This window comes from Hyaloscypha bicolor, assembly GCF_002865645.1.
Source record: "Hyaloscypha bicolor E unplaced genomic scaffold K444scaffold_58, whole genome shotgun sequence".
Lineage (NCBI taxonomy): Eukaryota > Fungi > Ascomycota > Leotiomycetes > Helotiales > Hyaloscyphaceae > Hyaloscypha > Hyaloscypha bicolor.
Genome location: NW_020194560.1, coordinates 56,241 through 71,897, shown reverse-complemented (window position 1 = coordinate 71,897; position 15,657 = coordinate 56,241). Strand labels below are relative to the sequence as shown.

The 15,657-nt window shown below is 47.4% G+C and overlaps 5 protein-coding genes across 5 annotated transcripts; 3 read left to right on the top strand and 2 right to left on the bottom strand.

Annotated features, from left to right (window-relative positions):
- The first annotated feature begins 156 nt into the window (after positions 1-156).
- K444DRAFT_612338 (uncharacterized protein) lies at positions 157-1,209 on the top strand. Its single transcript, XM_024880111.1, has one exon. It carries the CDS (start codon positions 320-322, stop codon positions 1,154-1,156), a length of 837 nt encoding a protein of 278 aa, XP_024737488.1. The 5' UTR covers positions 157-319; the 3' UTR covers positions 1,157-1,209.
- Positions 1,210-3,581: 2,372 nt separating this feature from the next.
- Positions 3,582-4,205, top strand: K444DRAFT_720870 (uncharacterized protein; the record flags this gene model as incomplete). The annotated part of the gene is made up of 1 exon (XM_024888496.1): positions 3,582-4,205. One exon carries the CDS (start codon positions 3,582-3,584, stop codon positions 4,203-4,205), a length of 624 nt encoding a protein of 207 aa, XP_024737487.1.
- A 255-nt stretch (positions 4,206-4,460) lies between these two features.
- K444DRAFT_560553 (cora-domain-containing protein) lies at positions 4,461-8,023 on the bottom strand. The gene is made up of 3 exons (XM_024876904.1): positions 7,172-8,023; positions 5,095-7,119; positions 4,461-5,035 (listed from the first exon to the last, which is right to left on the bottom strand). The coding sequence occupies exons 1-3, from the start codon at positions 7,537-7,539 to the stop codon at positions 4,759-4,761; spliced, it is 2,670 nt and encodes an 889-aa protein (XP_024737486.1). The 5' UTR covers positions 7,540-8,023; the 3' UTR covers positions 4,461-4,758.
- Positions 8,024-8,835: 812 nt separating this feature from the next.
- On the top strand, positions 8,836-9,311 carry K444DRAFT_720868 (uncharacterized protein; the record flags this gene model as incomplete). Its single annotated transcript, XM_024888495.1, has 2 exons — positions 8,836-8,987; positions 9,041-9,311. Exons 1-2 carry the CDS (start codon positions 8,929-8,931, stop codon positions 9,309-9,311), a joined length of 330 nt encoding a protein of 109 aa, XP_024737485.1. The 5' UTR covers positions 8,836-8,928.
- A 2,163-nt stretch (positions 9,312-11,474) lies between these two features.
- On the bottom strand, positions 11,475-12,900 carry K444DRAFT_612336 (glycoside hydrolase family 105 protein). Its single transcript, XM_024880110.1, has one exon. The coding sequence runs from the start codon at positions 12,813-12,815 to the stop codon at positions 11,697-11,699; it is 1,119 nt and encodes a 372-aa protein (XP_024737484.1). The 5' UTR covers positions 12,816-12,900; the 3' UTR covers positions 11,475-11,696.
- Positions 12,901-15,657: the final 2,757 nt, after the last annotated feature.

Below are 15,657 nucleotides of genomic sequence, written 5' to 3'. Positions count from 1 at the left end.
CCCTGATAATGGCTCCTTTCTTGCTCGCCGTGAAATGATAAAGATCAAGTGAAAGGAGGAGTTTGGTAGTAGCAGGGCGGCTATCGCATAAGACACGTAAGTACTGCTACAATGTCAGCTTTTATGGACAGCGCTCAATTACCCCACCTTTGCCAGCAATGTTCACATCATGCACCTATCACGTCATCGATCGCGTTTGAGGCACCAGTTCCTACCGCGAGTTCAATAAAGCCTCATCTTCATATATAATCTCATACAAATAGTAGCTCTCCCTGGTTTCTGCCGACTTATCAACGTCTTTTTTATCTGCTAGCCGACAATGACCCCCGTCTATCTCGACCACATCGTCATCCTCCTCCCACACAAAGCCGTCCTCAGTCCCCCCAAATGGCTGACAGACAACTTTACAATCATACCAGGAGGTCGCCATGCCGGCGGTCAAACGGAAAACAAACTCGTTGTCTTCCAAGACGGCTCGTATCTTGAGCTGATCGCCTTCGTCGACGATGACCCGAAGCACCGAGTCGGACATCGCTGGGGTGATAAAGAGGTGGGGGTCATTGATTTCGCGCTCAGTAGCCAAGGAGATGCAGACGATAATTATGAAGTTCTGAAAAGTAGACTTGAGAAGGCTGCCTTGGGGCTGAAATATGAGCCACCTGCTGTTGGAGGCAGAACGAAGGAGGATGCACAAGTGTTGAAATGGAAAGTCACGGTTCCGGAACCACCAACAAAGAGAGGAGAAACACCGTTTTTCTGTCACGATGTTACGGCTCGAGGCTTGAGGGTTCCGTTCTCGAAGGAGAGTACTTCTCATCCGAGCGGGGCTTACGGTATTGCGGGATTGAAGATTTACGTTCCCAAGGAGAGAGTGGGAGATTTGTCAAAAGCTTGCGAGGGTATACTGGATTCCAAGAACAGTTCTCTAGATGCCAGTTTAGGGAGGTTCGAAGTCGGGAGTTTGCGCCTTGTGGAGGGGCATGGAAAGGTCATTTTGGGCATTCAGGAACCCATGGAGGCGGGGCCGCAGAGGTTGGTAGCTGAGAAAGGCGTTCTATTGGGTGACTTACTAATTGGAGTAACTGGTCCATCAAATGAATCAGGTCGAACAATAAAATTCGATGTAGAGTATGAATCCGAGTCAAATTCGGTTTGAGACATGAATATTGAATAGCACAAAAGGATGATACAGTGGTATTATTCATTGTAAAAGCATACCGTAAACCACACTGCGGGATAGAACGACGCCCCACACCAAAAAAGCCCATTCTTTGGAACACTTTCTGGCATAATGCTCATAACTCCATAAACCGAGATGATATACGGTTTCGCAGAGGTGCCCGCCCTTTCCCCACTGAACATGCTCGTACATTTCTGCGCAGACTCCCGAAAGCAGCAGCTACAGTCCTGTTACTCCTTCCTATTAATCCGCGGGTATGAAACATGAAACAAGAAGAAAATTCATTACTCTGAACAGTGCTGAGATCACAATGAAAGCCTGAACCCCCGTGTGCTCGGAAGCTGACATGAAGGATGCTAAGCCAGCCTACTGCCTGCCCCTGAATTCTTTGTTCGATGTCGCAATGGTCCTCCCTTTTCCCACCCAACCGCTAACCGCTCCGTGTGGCCCGAATTCGCCACGGACGCTGCATAGACGAGCGCCAAAGAATGATACTTTGTTCAATTGGAAGAACAATCCAAGATCGCCTTTAAGCTCAGAGAAATTTCTTGTCCAAGTCCCAACCCTCCTTGATATCCAAATCATATCAAACATCAACACCCAGACTGTCCACACAAACTTCACCAGTCCTTATCCCCAGAGTATTTTGCATATTTCAGTACCAAGGAAACTGGTTTATACAATAACTTCCTCGGTTCAACTCAAAAACACCAGACCACGATGCCTTCAAATACCTACAAACGCTTCGACAAGGTCATTCGAGCTGCGGAAAAGGCGGAGCAGGGCTGGTCCAAACTTGGAAAAGCAGGGAACCAGGTTCGCAAACACCACAAAGATGTGCACCGAGGCAGCGATAAGCAAACAGATCTTGAGCTTCGTAAGAAGCGTGATGAAAAGCAGCGAAAGGCATACGGAGAAGACCCGGGTTTCGAGACATAGAGAAGTCATGAGCTCTACACTATTTCAGGGACTCATTTCTCAAAGGGTTTTACCACCCGAACCAGGGTTTCACCTACGAAGTCAGGCCCTCCGAGGGAGTGAATGAACGGTGAGGACCGAGGCTTGATATTCTGCATGTCTCGGGTACATGCCTACCCTCATGCTGTTGGGTGCGAAAGAAAGAGACAACAGCCTCACACTAAGAATCAGTGAGACTTCCTTTTATTCTTAGCTATCCATATTTGCTTCCAACCAATGCAATGCAATCAGTTTAAGCCAATACTGTTCCAAAGATGCAACGTGACAGAGAATAATTGGTTTTTCTGTTTCATATAAATTAACGGACTTTGAATAGTTACCAAATCAACTGTATATCTACTCGCCATTTTTGAAAAATGGTCTGAACTAGCTGAATATGGAGTGAGGGTTAATCCACGTGAAATTAGAATGTTGTGAACCACAGGTAAGCTAGGACGGGAAGTGCGCGAAGAAAGCTTGATTTGAGACCGAAGAAAATTGAGTTTCAACGTCGATTAATTAACAAAGTTCTTGACGAGCGAACAGTGCATTGAACCTCCTGGAAACTTGGCAAATGGGGAGAGGAGAAGAATGTATTCACGTGATTAAAGTCATTTCGTCCTTTTATTTCTGTTGCGGAGTGTGTATGAACGTTCAGGAACTTTCCAAGGAGGACACAACGTTCAGAGCCTATAGTGCCTCTGTAAGGCTTAATCACAATGAGAAACTGCTGGGCTCGCTTGAGCTTTAAGGGTGCTTCTCCAGGGCTGGCTGGGGTGCTAAAGCTAACAAAAGGTTAACCGTCCTCAACAATTTCCTTTCGGAACAATCAGCAAATCTGGCAAGAATAATCCCTGAATTCCAGCGCCACATCTGTGCCGATAACCTAGTGATCAAGCCACAGCTCCGTACTAACGGCAAGTCAACAATTGCCTTTTGTTCTGGAACAATAAGACAAAGGCGGGAAGCGCAAGGACAATAGACAACCCAAATACAGTACGTAATTGAAGCTTTCCGTTGCCTGAACACTCTTTGTAGTTCAAAAGTATACACAATTTGGAAGCCTTTGTATGCGGAAATCAATTACAGCAAAGGCTAATCAAAGTAAATGACAGGATAGGAAGAACAGCCCCGATTTACGTCACAAGTCTGGCGATCGGAATGCCTGAAGGCAGTTTGAACTATGGTCTCTGACACAATTCGAACTATGTATATCCACAATCAAGGAAAACTTTAGCCTCGATTTTCACTCGACGTATTAATAACACGACGATCAAATATTACAGGACACTCCTCTGCCAAGAATCCAAAGGTCGCCATCAACACGGCTTGTCGACTCACAGGCCAAACTACCCGTTCAAACAGAACTCCACAGTCGCTGAACAGCGAGGGTCACGCCTCGCCATCATATCAACAAGCTGACCGCGACGGCCAAGTTGAAGTTATGCAAGGACGAGATGACGCCAGGCAGGAGGACCTTACCCACCACGAGGAGCGTGATAGCAAGAGACAGATTGCTTATAGAGAAGAATTTGAGAACAAGGAGGCCTCAGGCGCTGATGAGTCTCCCGAAACTCAGCGGCCATATCAGAATCAAAACTACCAGAGAGCTCTGTCCGACTCCCAAGACACCGATGACATGGAGGCCGAGGAGCGGGAGGCTGTCTACCCAGGATATCCAAGTGGTTCAAATACGTTGTCCTATTCGCCTGATGAAGGATCCTTTTCCTCCAACGAGTTGCTCTCCTGGTTTCCCTCTCATGACCTCACCAATTCCCTGCACATATTGCATACACTGTCCTCAGACGGTGACGAGACGGAGATGCAGAATGATGACCCTCGTCCGTTGCCTCCCTCTAATGAAACAACACCTTACTTCCTAACCCCCATCTACAATCCCATCGACCCCACTTGTAAGATCTTACAATATGCCTGGAACCATACGGCCTTGCGCATGACCCTTGCAAGCTACTGTGTGGTCATGTCTTCGGTGAGAAATGTATTAAGCGCTGGTTTCACGAGCATAGCACTTGCCCGTTATGTACAGAGAAGAATTATGCGATGGTGATTATGAAAATGACGAGGACTTTGAGCATGTAAGTTACATCTCAGAAGGAGAAGAGTACAGTAACTCTGAGTACTATTCGACGTTCGGGTACCAAGAGGCGGAAGGTCTCTACTCAGTGGGTGAGGAATAAAACACCTGTGTCCGAAGTCTCGATTGAGATTACGATGAAAGGTAAGACCGGATCGCGGCTCTTCGCATGGCCATGCTGGCATAAGCTGGACCCGAACGAGAGAGTTTGGAAACATTAATTGGGCTCGAGCAATTGCGGGACTTCGCATCCATTTCTTGTTTATCTTACTAGATGCAAGTGAATATAATTTTGTTGCTCCTCTCCATCTCGCTGCCTGTACCCGTGCATATAAAATTAGTACCGTATCCAACATTCTCATCATTACTAAATTTTTATGTACTGCCCTCATATTCAAACCGGGGCTATCTTATGTCCCGTGTATCCAATCTACAGTCTTCCATCCATGCATCGTAACAATCTGTATATACAACCCCTGCTCCCATCTCCCATCCCAACCATATGTACAGCCCTCTTTCACCTCCTTCAAACAATACCATAAACCTTCTTCGCAATATAAAAGCAACTAAACCCGAACGCGAGCAATCCCGCAGCCAAGCACCAAAACCACGTCAAATCCCCCTCATACTCCTGTCCCGGGACCCAAACATTCATTCCCCACAGTCCCGTGATGATATTCATAGGAAGCACGATGGTACCGAGGACGGTTAGTTTGCCGAGTACGTCCGCGGTCTGCTCTTGTCGCTCGTTCATGCGGATGTTGATTTGTGCTAAGTAGTTGCCATGGGAGCGGGCGAGGATCCTACGTCAAGCGTTAGTATCTGGGAGAGGGGGGGATGGTAAGTGGAGAGGGAAACTGACTTCTCGTAATGGGACAAGTTCCCCGTCATCGTTACGATGTGGTCTTGGATATCGCCCAAATACAACCCAATCTCGCTCCTTGGCGCAACTTCCCATCGCTCGTTACACCGCTTTGCAAAGCCTTTGATTACATCTGCTTTATTGCCGAGTAGACGATACAATCCCATAACTTTCTTTCTGCAATCGCCGACTCGACGCAACATATCGCCGCCACTCTCACCTGACGTTCCATCTCCGAACTCAGAGCGTTTTTCGTTATCCTTGTTAGATTTATCGTCCGCGGTGGGTGGAGCGTGTAGCTTCAAGATAGCATCATCGATATCGTCGACTTCGTCTTCGATGCTTTGAATAAGGGGTGCAAAGACATCTGTTATATCGTCGATAATGGCGTAAGATATCCAGTCAGATGACAAGATTAGGTAGTCCTTCAATTGCCGAATTCGTCTTCGAACATTGGCAGGATGTGGTGTCATCGAAAAGTGGAAGCTGAGAACCCCTTCCCTGAAAACCACCACATACATATTGACCGGCTCCAGGAAGTCCTCGTTATTCATATCCTGCTCAAAAGTACGGTAGTTGACGAAATAATAGTTTCGGAACAGCTCGACCTTCTCTCGAGCTTCTTGCAGCATGATATCTTCTGCAGTCAAAGGATGAATTCCGAAAGTCTTGGAGAGAACTTTCATCTCAGCATCAGTTGGAGATAAAACATCCAACCACCAAGTTGGACGCTCTCCGTACCTTTTCGGCTTCGCCGCCAATTGTGACGCAATGTTTGGCGATTTCAACGTGGTAGGAGACTTGATTCCGTTGTTGGGGGTAGCCTCCTCACCCGAAGTTTCATTTGATGGAACTTTCACTTCAGATCCTGCTACAGAGGTCCCTGGTCGGGACTCTGGTCGAGGTTGACCAATCAAAGAACCGTGACGTGTTGGAGGCTTTGAATCTCCATTCGTCCCACCTACATGATGTATATAGCTCGCGTCCCCAGGGCCAACTTCCTCTTCATCGTCCGATTCTGAGCTATCGCTCAGCTCTGGTGGGTCCGGGATGAAAAGTTCTCGGAAATTGCCACCTGCCTGGACCAGTTCGGAAATCGTCTGGCTATGGATAGTACTTTGGAACTCTTCGTTGAAATAGGTGAATCGATAGGGCGCGTCATCTTCAGCCCGATGCCAGCCTTTGTGGATTGGTCGCAATCGTCCACCGATCAATTGTGGCTCGGTGATTTTTTTTGCTCGCCTCTCCTCACTCCGGCCCTCCTTTTCAAACCTGCTCCATTCGTCAAGAATTGATAAATCCGGCCACTTCCCTCGCCTTCGTCTTGGGCCCCCTTCACGTCGAAAAGCTGCTCCTTCCCGCTGAGGCATATCCTCGTCCGCGATTTCTGACATATCCACTGGGAAGCAGACGTCTTCCTCTGCTTGCAACGCAATCGTATGTCTCCGTTCGAAACCTGATTCTCTCCGAGGCGAGTCTTCTACTGCATGTTCACTGACATCGTCAAGATCCCTTCCAGGTGATGCTCGTGATGGCGCAAAGTCATCTCTGACCATCATATCCCCAAAGCTCATCTCTCGATTTGTAGCACTGAGCCGAGGGCTGCCAGGTATCGATGGTGGATAATTAACATTATACTCTTCGCTCTGCTGCGGAAATGGTGCACTCTGCTTGTCGAATATGGTCCTCTTCCTACTTCTCGAAGAGGATTTGCTGGAAGACCGTCGCTGTGAATTATGTCTGCTAAGTTTGCTCTCCCCACCGTACGCTCCATATCCAACGCCCGGCCCAGAGAGTTTCGATCGAGAAGATGAGGATATGAGGGGGGCTCTTTCATCTTGTACCGTATCATCCTCCTCATCACTTTCGTTCTTTGCAGTTCTCGGTCGGCGAGTAGAATCATTGGAAGATGTGAATGGATTATGGTACTGGGGTCGATATGAGGTGGGGGTGTCGTATATCCCGCCACCAAAGGGACTTTGAGCTATTGTTGAGGATCTTCTTGGGCGCATACTTTGTTGGTCCCTATGGAGCATAAATTAGAATCTTTCAACATAGATTTGCTTCAAATCATCACCTATGGTCCAACAGTGCCTCACTCTCGATACTCGTGTTGCTTGGATTCCTGCCTTGCAGTCGGTAGAAACTGTTCCGCACAGCACTCTCCGAAGGGCCTCGCCGGTGTGGCTGTAAAGTTTCTGGCATACCGGAACCATCTTCCGTCGAGGCAGCAAAAGATTGCTTCCTCGTCCGCTTCTTCCTCCCACCGCGATGATTTCTCTTCTTCTTAGGTATCGCTTGTGGGGTAACAGCGTCGGGTCGCAATGTGGAATTCGAATTGTTTGCATTGATTTCAGGAATCTGCAGAGCCGTTGGTCTTGGATGCTGATTCTCCGCGTTCGCATTTGAAGAGGACGTGGAACGAGGCGGGGCTGGGGTAGACATTGTGACAACTGGTTAGTTTCAACTCGCAGAGTCTGACTCGGTGCCTTCGTCGTCGCAGTAGTACAATTTCAATACTTCTTAATCTGCTGATCTTTCGAAACATATGAGGCTTTTTCTCGAATGCTAGACTCTTGAAGCCAGCACGGGCGGTGGCGGCGACGACAGACTGCGTATTCGTCCAGACACAAATGTGGAAGTGGGCGCAAGAAACAATTGACGGATATGCATCACCCGATAGGAATGGGCAAGGTGTTTGAACCTTGACTCGTCTCTTCTGGGATCGTTGTCGTCGATGTCTTCGAGAGGAATGTGGGCGGGTTTTGCGGCGACGTCTTGCACAGCGCTAAAAACGATTGGCGCCAGCTGTGACGTCTGTTGAATAACGCACAGCTCCTGGCGTAAAAGCTCAGTCCGTTGCAAATTGCCACAGTATAGAGATAACGTTGCTGTTCCTAAAGCTCGGGGGATGGTGTTGCGAGATGATGGAGAAAGATGTTCGGAGAGTCAGCCTCGTGGGCCAGGTCAAGGAAGGACGTCATCGACCGAAGCTTCCCATTGGCCAGGTCTTACCCGCCACAACCAGCCAACTTCTGGCTCCAATTTGCTCTCTTTCTTCACTCTCACCTCTTCTCGAATATCAATCAGTCATCCATGTTCTACGGAATATACAAGTCTAGCAACTACGCGCAAGGTGGATGGGGGCAATTCTTGCTAACAGTAGTTTGACACCGAGAGTTTCCAGCCCAACATGTCATGCTTCTCATCTCCGAAGATTTTGACGGTCGTTCTTTTCGGTTTCAATTACACAGCATCTCATTCACTTGTAACATCATGCCTCCGGTTTAGTCGTTCCAACAGCATGACTGTTTTTCGGTTCCGATGAACTCAAGCTCCTCATGTGGCAGTTTTCGAAAGGGATATTGCATACTTTGCATCTAGCCAGCTGCTGTGAATCTCTCTGTGTACCAATGAGCTCCTGTCACCGGAGCTATATACAGAAATACTAAATTAAAAAGGACTTGCCATGATTTTGACTGTGTCGTCCAGGACCAAAACTTCACCAATGGAGAAATGAATTCTTGTCACGTGACTACCCACGCGTGGGTCTCTTCTGCATTTCGACGTGCTTTACGATTACAAAAACAAATTTTACTTTTCAAGAATTTCCGGTCTTCGTGAGAGTGAGTTCAAACTTAGTCTCAATTATCTTTGCAAGGGAGCTTGCTTTGGAGCTGTGGGAGGGTACCTCCTTCAAGCGAGGAAGTTTGTAGTCTTTACAAGCTTGCAAGGGACCTTCAACAGACGTCAAATCTGATCTCCCTCAAGATCGCCTGCAACTTCTCTGAAAACATCTAGCAAGACACACAAGATCACCATTTTCTCACAGTTATGGCGCCTGAAAGTCACGCTTCCGGGTCCAAGGACCTGCTTGAAGGGAAGCACCAAAGGTCAGTAACTCAGATACCACTTTCTTTCTTTGCAGTTGCTGATGGTTCACAAGCTACCCCACGACGGAACACCCTCTTCTCACGCTCGCTCCCGAACTCCACATGCACCTCTTCAAGCACCTCGATATCGTGACAGCAGCCTGCGTAGGTCTTACGAACAAACACTTCTACGCGATTCTTGGGGCTGTTCATGGGGAGACCCCAATCCGCTTCTATTGCTTGACTGAGATCAATGACCACACTACCTTCGCTTTCACGCTACTTCCAAATCTGCTGAAGAAGCGGATGGAGCCCCTCGTCTGGGGCGGCAGCGTGAATCGGTAGCGATTCATCACACCGGGTAGATTATGCGATTTAGAAAAGGAAAGGGAGCACAGCGATAGTGCGGGACGGCAGAAGATCATCCGAAAACGTAATACGCCTCGGTATAGAAAAGGTCACTGCGTTAGATAGCATAATATAAGCATTATGATGGCTGATATTTAGGGTGTTGAATAGACACGCCGGATAATATCGCTAATATAATATATATCTAGTTCCGAGCCGTACCGTACGGTACATACTGCCCGTGATGTCTGTGCTAATACATGCAGTGTATATGACTGGTAATATCAATCGTTGTATATATTATGGGGTATCCGTACAACTTTTGGTTATAATACGCACCGAGTGGGGCGTATCTTAAATACTGTGTACACTATCTAACACACACCGATAGAAATGGTCGGAACTGAACGGTACTGAGCGGTACGGCGGGCAGAGGGCCATTGAGTAGGGGATTTACCATGTATGGAGGCTAGCTCAATCGCAATGGCAGGGTGGTGCAAATACTAGGGAGAGAGAAGTAAGCACACCTCGCATTTTCCTTTCCTGCGCCTTTGACGTGGCCCTTGCCACTAAACTACGGCTTTTGCATTTGTGAACCCGCTCCATATCCAGCTACAGCTGCCCACAGCTCTTCAAATTTTAGATCGTCAGCTCTCTCCTCATACTATTGAAGTTAAGGCATTTCTTTGTGCTTTCGCCCACATAAACTGGGCTTCTCCCATCATTAGCTAGTACTGAATTAAGCTTTATGTGCCACTTAATTTCAACACCTACAGCTATACAGCCCATAGGAACGCAGGGTAGGAATATCCTAGTGAACTGCTGAATATCTCCTTCAGCGGGCGCTCTGGTTTTTCCTCTCTCCGCCGCTTTTCCTGGAAAACCATCCCCCAGAGCAAGGTTCCAGAATCGCAACTAGATATAGTCTTGTCTCCATCCAAAGCCATCACCATACTTAGCGCAGCCTCAGGGGTATTGACGGCATTATCAAATTTGGTATTGGCGACAGATATGTTGTCCTCCTCAGTATGGTGCTGAAAGTTGCAGAGAAGTATTGAGGCTTTGTCGATCAAATTCGGGCTCGGGAAAATGAACATGAACAGAATTCCATTCTGGAGGCAGAGATCGTGGAGCTTTGTCTTCCCGGCTTCTCGTCGCCTGCACAGGTGATCGGCTGCTGCGGAGTCTTGAGCTCTCTCCTTATTGTTGAGATGCTGCTCAGCCACCGTCTTGGCGGGGACATCCAAGTTCATGTTGTAATTGTAAATGTCATTGCGAATTAGAATCTATATCATAGGAGCTCTGAATATTTGAAGACATGCCTGCATGATCACAGCCGGGCACTCGAGATATCTCTGGAAGCAAAAGCAATTCACGAGTTGCTTGAAGTCGTTAGTTCAGAGAAGTACGCTTACGTGTCGGGAGTTTTCGCGTGTAGATTCCTTTTTTCTTTTCTTCTTCTTTTTTTTCCTTCTTTTTTTTTTGAATTTCCTGTTCGCGCCAATAGGTCTTCTGTTCCTCGCTCATTCTCTTGAATTCGTCGTGGCTACCTGGACAAGCTCACGTCAGTATCGTCAACATCAAAAACATAAGGAGGAGAGAGTTCATACCTGAAAGAACATCAGCAAGAGCTTGTGAGCCATCGTAGAATGTGAAAGTATCTGTTCCCAGTTCTGGCTTGAATTTCTCCAATAGAGTGCTCTTTCCGGAACCCTGAATGCCTAAAGGCCGATAGCAGCGGGCTTGCGAGGTGTTGCACTCATCATGCCGGATCTGCTGATGTCGAGAATGGTTGACATGAGATTGAGAACGCCTTCTCTTATCCAAGCGATTGAAGAAATCTGGGAGTTCTTGGAAAGCTCATCTTATTTATCTCGCTGGAACCTTTTGTCTGGAACCAAGTGGCCATAAAGTCGGTTGAATTGGAGACGCATGCAATGTCACGGGACCATATCTACCTACGGGGGTCCATACATGCTTCTGGCTGTATCTGATGCCAATTTCTCACAAAGTACGGTCCATTTATTCATGCGTACAATTCCAATACACCTCCAGTTATTCTGCTTTAATCTGTTTGGTGAATGTCGACTGACCGCATTATCATTCTACTGAAATGTTTGAAAGAAGTCTTTTGGAACTGCGGCGAGAACGGGTCGTAAACTTGGATAATCTTTGACATTTGCAAATAGGTTCATCCGGCTCCATTTACATTGTTGGCTAAGACTCATCGGTTTTTGAGATTTAGAAAGAATCGGATGGGAAACCCTTCATTCTCCCCTTGTCCGGCCAAGCAAAGACCCTTTGCCTTGGCTCGCAATTGCCGCATATTTGCGGGTCCCAAACAAATCTTCCATATCATCCGGCAGTAGAAAGAGAGTTGGCTCATATGAACACACGCAAGAATTCCGCGAGTGCCATGATAGCCATTGCCTGCCCATACGGCATGCTAGTCCGATCAATGTCCTTGTAATGCTGCAGTGTATCTCCCAACGCCGTTCCAAAACTGACATCCATAAGTTCACCCTCATCACTAACCTTCTCCAAAACAGCCTTTACCCCCATGATAGCAGAAGCCCGAAACTCCTCCCCTTTGATGTACCGCAGACGCAGCGCCTTCAACATGCCGAACGCAAAGCCCGCAGTAGCTGAGCTCTCAACATAGGAGCCCTCGTGAGAGGGCATATTGATGAGAGTTCTCCAGAGGCCTCCCGGCTCTTGGTGTAGTATGAGTGCTCGACATTGAGCTTCCAGTGTGTCAATCAAGTGGATACGGAATGCATCATGCTCGGGTAGGTCAAGCAGCTCCAACATCTCCGGGATAGCAATCGTCAGCCAGCTATTTCCCCGGGCCCACAGCGCTGAGGCAAAGTTGTGATTTCCATCGAAAGTCCAACCATGATAGAACAGACCCGTTTTCGTGTCAAATAGATACTTGATGTGGAGGAGAAATTGACGTTTCGCTTCCTCGACGTAGTGGGGTCGATTCAAGAGCTTGCCGATCTTGGCCAGGGGAAGAACGGTCATCATTAGGGTGTCATCCCAGAGCTCTTCCGAGTTGAGTAGGTTGTAAGTCAGGTGCGACATGCCGCCATACTTTGTCCGTGGAAGTTCATACATAGCCCAATCTGCCCAAGATTCCAGCCACGGGAGGCAGGGCGCACTCCCGGTTTTCTCGTACAGGTATGCTAAGGTGAGCATAGCTGCCATGGTGTTGATATTTTTCGTAGTTCCGCCTTCGCTGAAACGGTCTGCGAACCAAGATTCGATAAGCTTCAGGGCTTCTGGAGAACCGGTGAGGGTGTGGTAATTCCAGAGGCCGCAGAGCCCGATGCCATGAGTCCATTCCCATCCACTCCATCCTTTGGTGTCGATTACTCGGCCGTCTTCCAACCGCAAGAGGAATTCTCCCGTTTCATCCTTAATATTGACAAGTTGGTCGATTAGCAACTTAATTGTCTCGTGGACAGCTACTGCCTCAACCCCGCTGGCGACCTTTGGCATGATTTGTGCAAGCGACGAGATTGTCTTTCCTGTCCGTTCTTTACTTTTCCTCACGCCAGTGTTCGGTTTGCAGATTCGAAAATTTGGTCAGGTTGGAGTTGAGGCCATCAGGAGATTAGTGGGGTGATGAGGCCGTGATCCACCCGACCCCGGGACCACCCCATCTTTGGGGAGCCACATCCCTGTAGCCATGTGGATACGGAGTATTAAAACCTCAAAGAAGCAAATTCTCGCCAAATTATATCCTCATGATACATCAATTGAGTGTGACAAATTTCCTTTATGCAGTAAGGTCCGTCCTTGATTGTTTTAGAAATGCCCTTCAGATTCCGGGAAATATTACTGGCTCGCGGTATTGAGGTTCATTTCGCTAAATAAAGGGGCTCGGTTAGGCTCTTCGCTCTCAATTACAGGGGCTTCAGAGCCTGGACTGCCAGACTCTCTAACGAGTAAAAAGCCTCAACTTCTGCTACCACGAGTCATAATGGAAGATATTTAAAAGGCGAAAGATTCGCAAATAAGTCTTCAAGATTGGAATTTGACTCTCACACCTCGGCAACGTCTCACTTTCCATTGTTATTGTACACATTGAACATTTCCCTGTGGTTCTCTCCCCCTCTCAGTATGACACATATCACACTCCAAAACGAAGACCAAGTTCTTTCCCAAAAATAACCCTAAATCGTTCCCAATTCAAGTCGTGAAATCGCACCAAGATTCAGACTCGGAGCTCGCCGCATCTCAGTGGGCAGAGACGTTCTCTCCGACTTCACGTTTTTCCAGTCCTCGATCTGTCCCCCCCGCCGTTCGTCAATACGAGCGGTTGATCAATTGGGCGTTACGATTGATTAATCGGGAGCCCGATTGATCAATAGGGGGGAGGGGGGGTTACGATTCGGGCTCCACAGTGGGTCCCGATTGATCAATACTATCAAGTATGCGACAACTACCTCTGCCGAACTTCAAACTTCTAATTATAAAGTCGTCCGACTTGATTCTGTTTAGAAGTCGCAAAGTCTCAAAGTCTCAAAGTCGTACAAATGGACCGTTCTGGAAGTATCCCCCGCTACAAGACTTCGACCGTCTGGGAAGGCGCAAGCACTTGGGCCTTAGCAGGCTTTCTACGTTTTACAGAGTCATCGCTGATATCGAAAACCACGAGATCCCCATCAACGTATGCAGCTGCAAGGAGAGAAAGATTAGGACGAGTTCCAAAGACTGCGGTAATAACGCCTCCGTTCACGTTCCGACGAATGCTGGCACTAGTGCCTGCTTTTGTATTGATCTCCAGTAAAATATCCGCCACGAAGTCTCAAAGCAGAAGGTCTTAACCCCGGTACACCACTGCCAACAAACGTTCATCGACATTGCACGTAGCTGCTATGGGATGAGAACAGGAAAGCGCTCTTTAACCCTCAAGATCTCGAGTCCAGTCCTCGGAATACTTTTTAGTCCCAGTTCTCAGATCCAAAATGGGGAAGTGGTTGTTTTTCAGACATACAAGTAGTCTCGAATCCTCTTCGGCAAACGAGATTGACATCGGCTACGCTGCGATTGCAGGCTCATGTCGCTAAGTCCATAAAGATGTGCCCTATATGAGTAGCATTTTAGAATCGGACGATGCTAGAATAGCTTCCTTTGTTCCGAATCTCAAGAGATTAACTGGAGTTTTGTGTTTGTTACGCAGAGTCTTGACTTCCTGGCAGATCTGGTCGATTACTTGGTTAAAATTCTTGATAGTCCCACTATTAGTACTAATTGCGAAGCAAGTTGCGGAGCATGCAAGGCGCGAAATTTGCTCTTGTGGCTCAAGGATCGTGCTCAGATAGTCACCCCAGGTCTTATTCGACAGACCCGCAAGTTGCATACCGCTGGTTCCGTGTATCCCGGCTAAAAATGGCTTTAGGGGGGGCGCTCTCTGGTTGACAGAACAGTGGTAGGAGATGATAGATAGAAGCTGGGTTTTCCAGGAAACTTTTCCTGTTTCTTCTTTTTCTCTCTCCAAAATTGGCCACTAAAGGCACGAGATCTACTAACCACGAGTTCAGTAAAGTGACCTCTTTCCCACAGCGGAAAGGGTTGGTATGCTTCGCCCTCCTCTGCAGGAGCTTTTTAATCGTCTTCTCGGTGTTGATGAGTCGTTTCAAATCTGAATAGGTGGCGATATAATCTATCCAAGTGAGGACATGCATATGAGGTGAGCTGAAAAAGTGATGTAAAGCGTTGGGGATGTCTACATCGGTCGAAGATTTGTGGGAGATGCTCGAACAAAGAGTTGTATGTATAATTCGTAAATGGAGACCGCGCCTTGACTTGAATATTGGCAACTCCAAGCTTTCGGCGTGATAGGCCCCTCAGCTCTGGTCCGTTCAGGTATTTGAGGCACGACATAACAATCTGCTTGTGTGCAATTTTCTTCATAATTCTGAATATAAATCTATGTTTTTTAAGTACTTTTAGAAAGAGAACTATAAGATAAAAAAGATAAGCTTTGTTTTAATCTATCTTAACTTAACTCAACTAAGTTGAGCTTATCTTAAAATTCTTTAAATGAAATGGGTGTCTCTTAGTGACTATTTATTTCTTGTTTTAAATGTTACAAATTTGGGTACAGGCATCACTCTGCAGCTCTTATAGGGTGCTCACGCCTGACCCCGCTTTTGGGCCCCTCGGACCGGGACAATGAGATTGACAATGGTTATTGGTCGCCAGTTGGTCAATTGACACAACCTTCAGTCCAGTCTTTAGAGCTATCGACAAGATGCTCAGGAGAGGTTTTACATGAGTGTCTCACTGTCCAAGATCTGACCATTAGAGTCAAAGCATTTCCCATGCGTTCTAA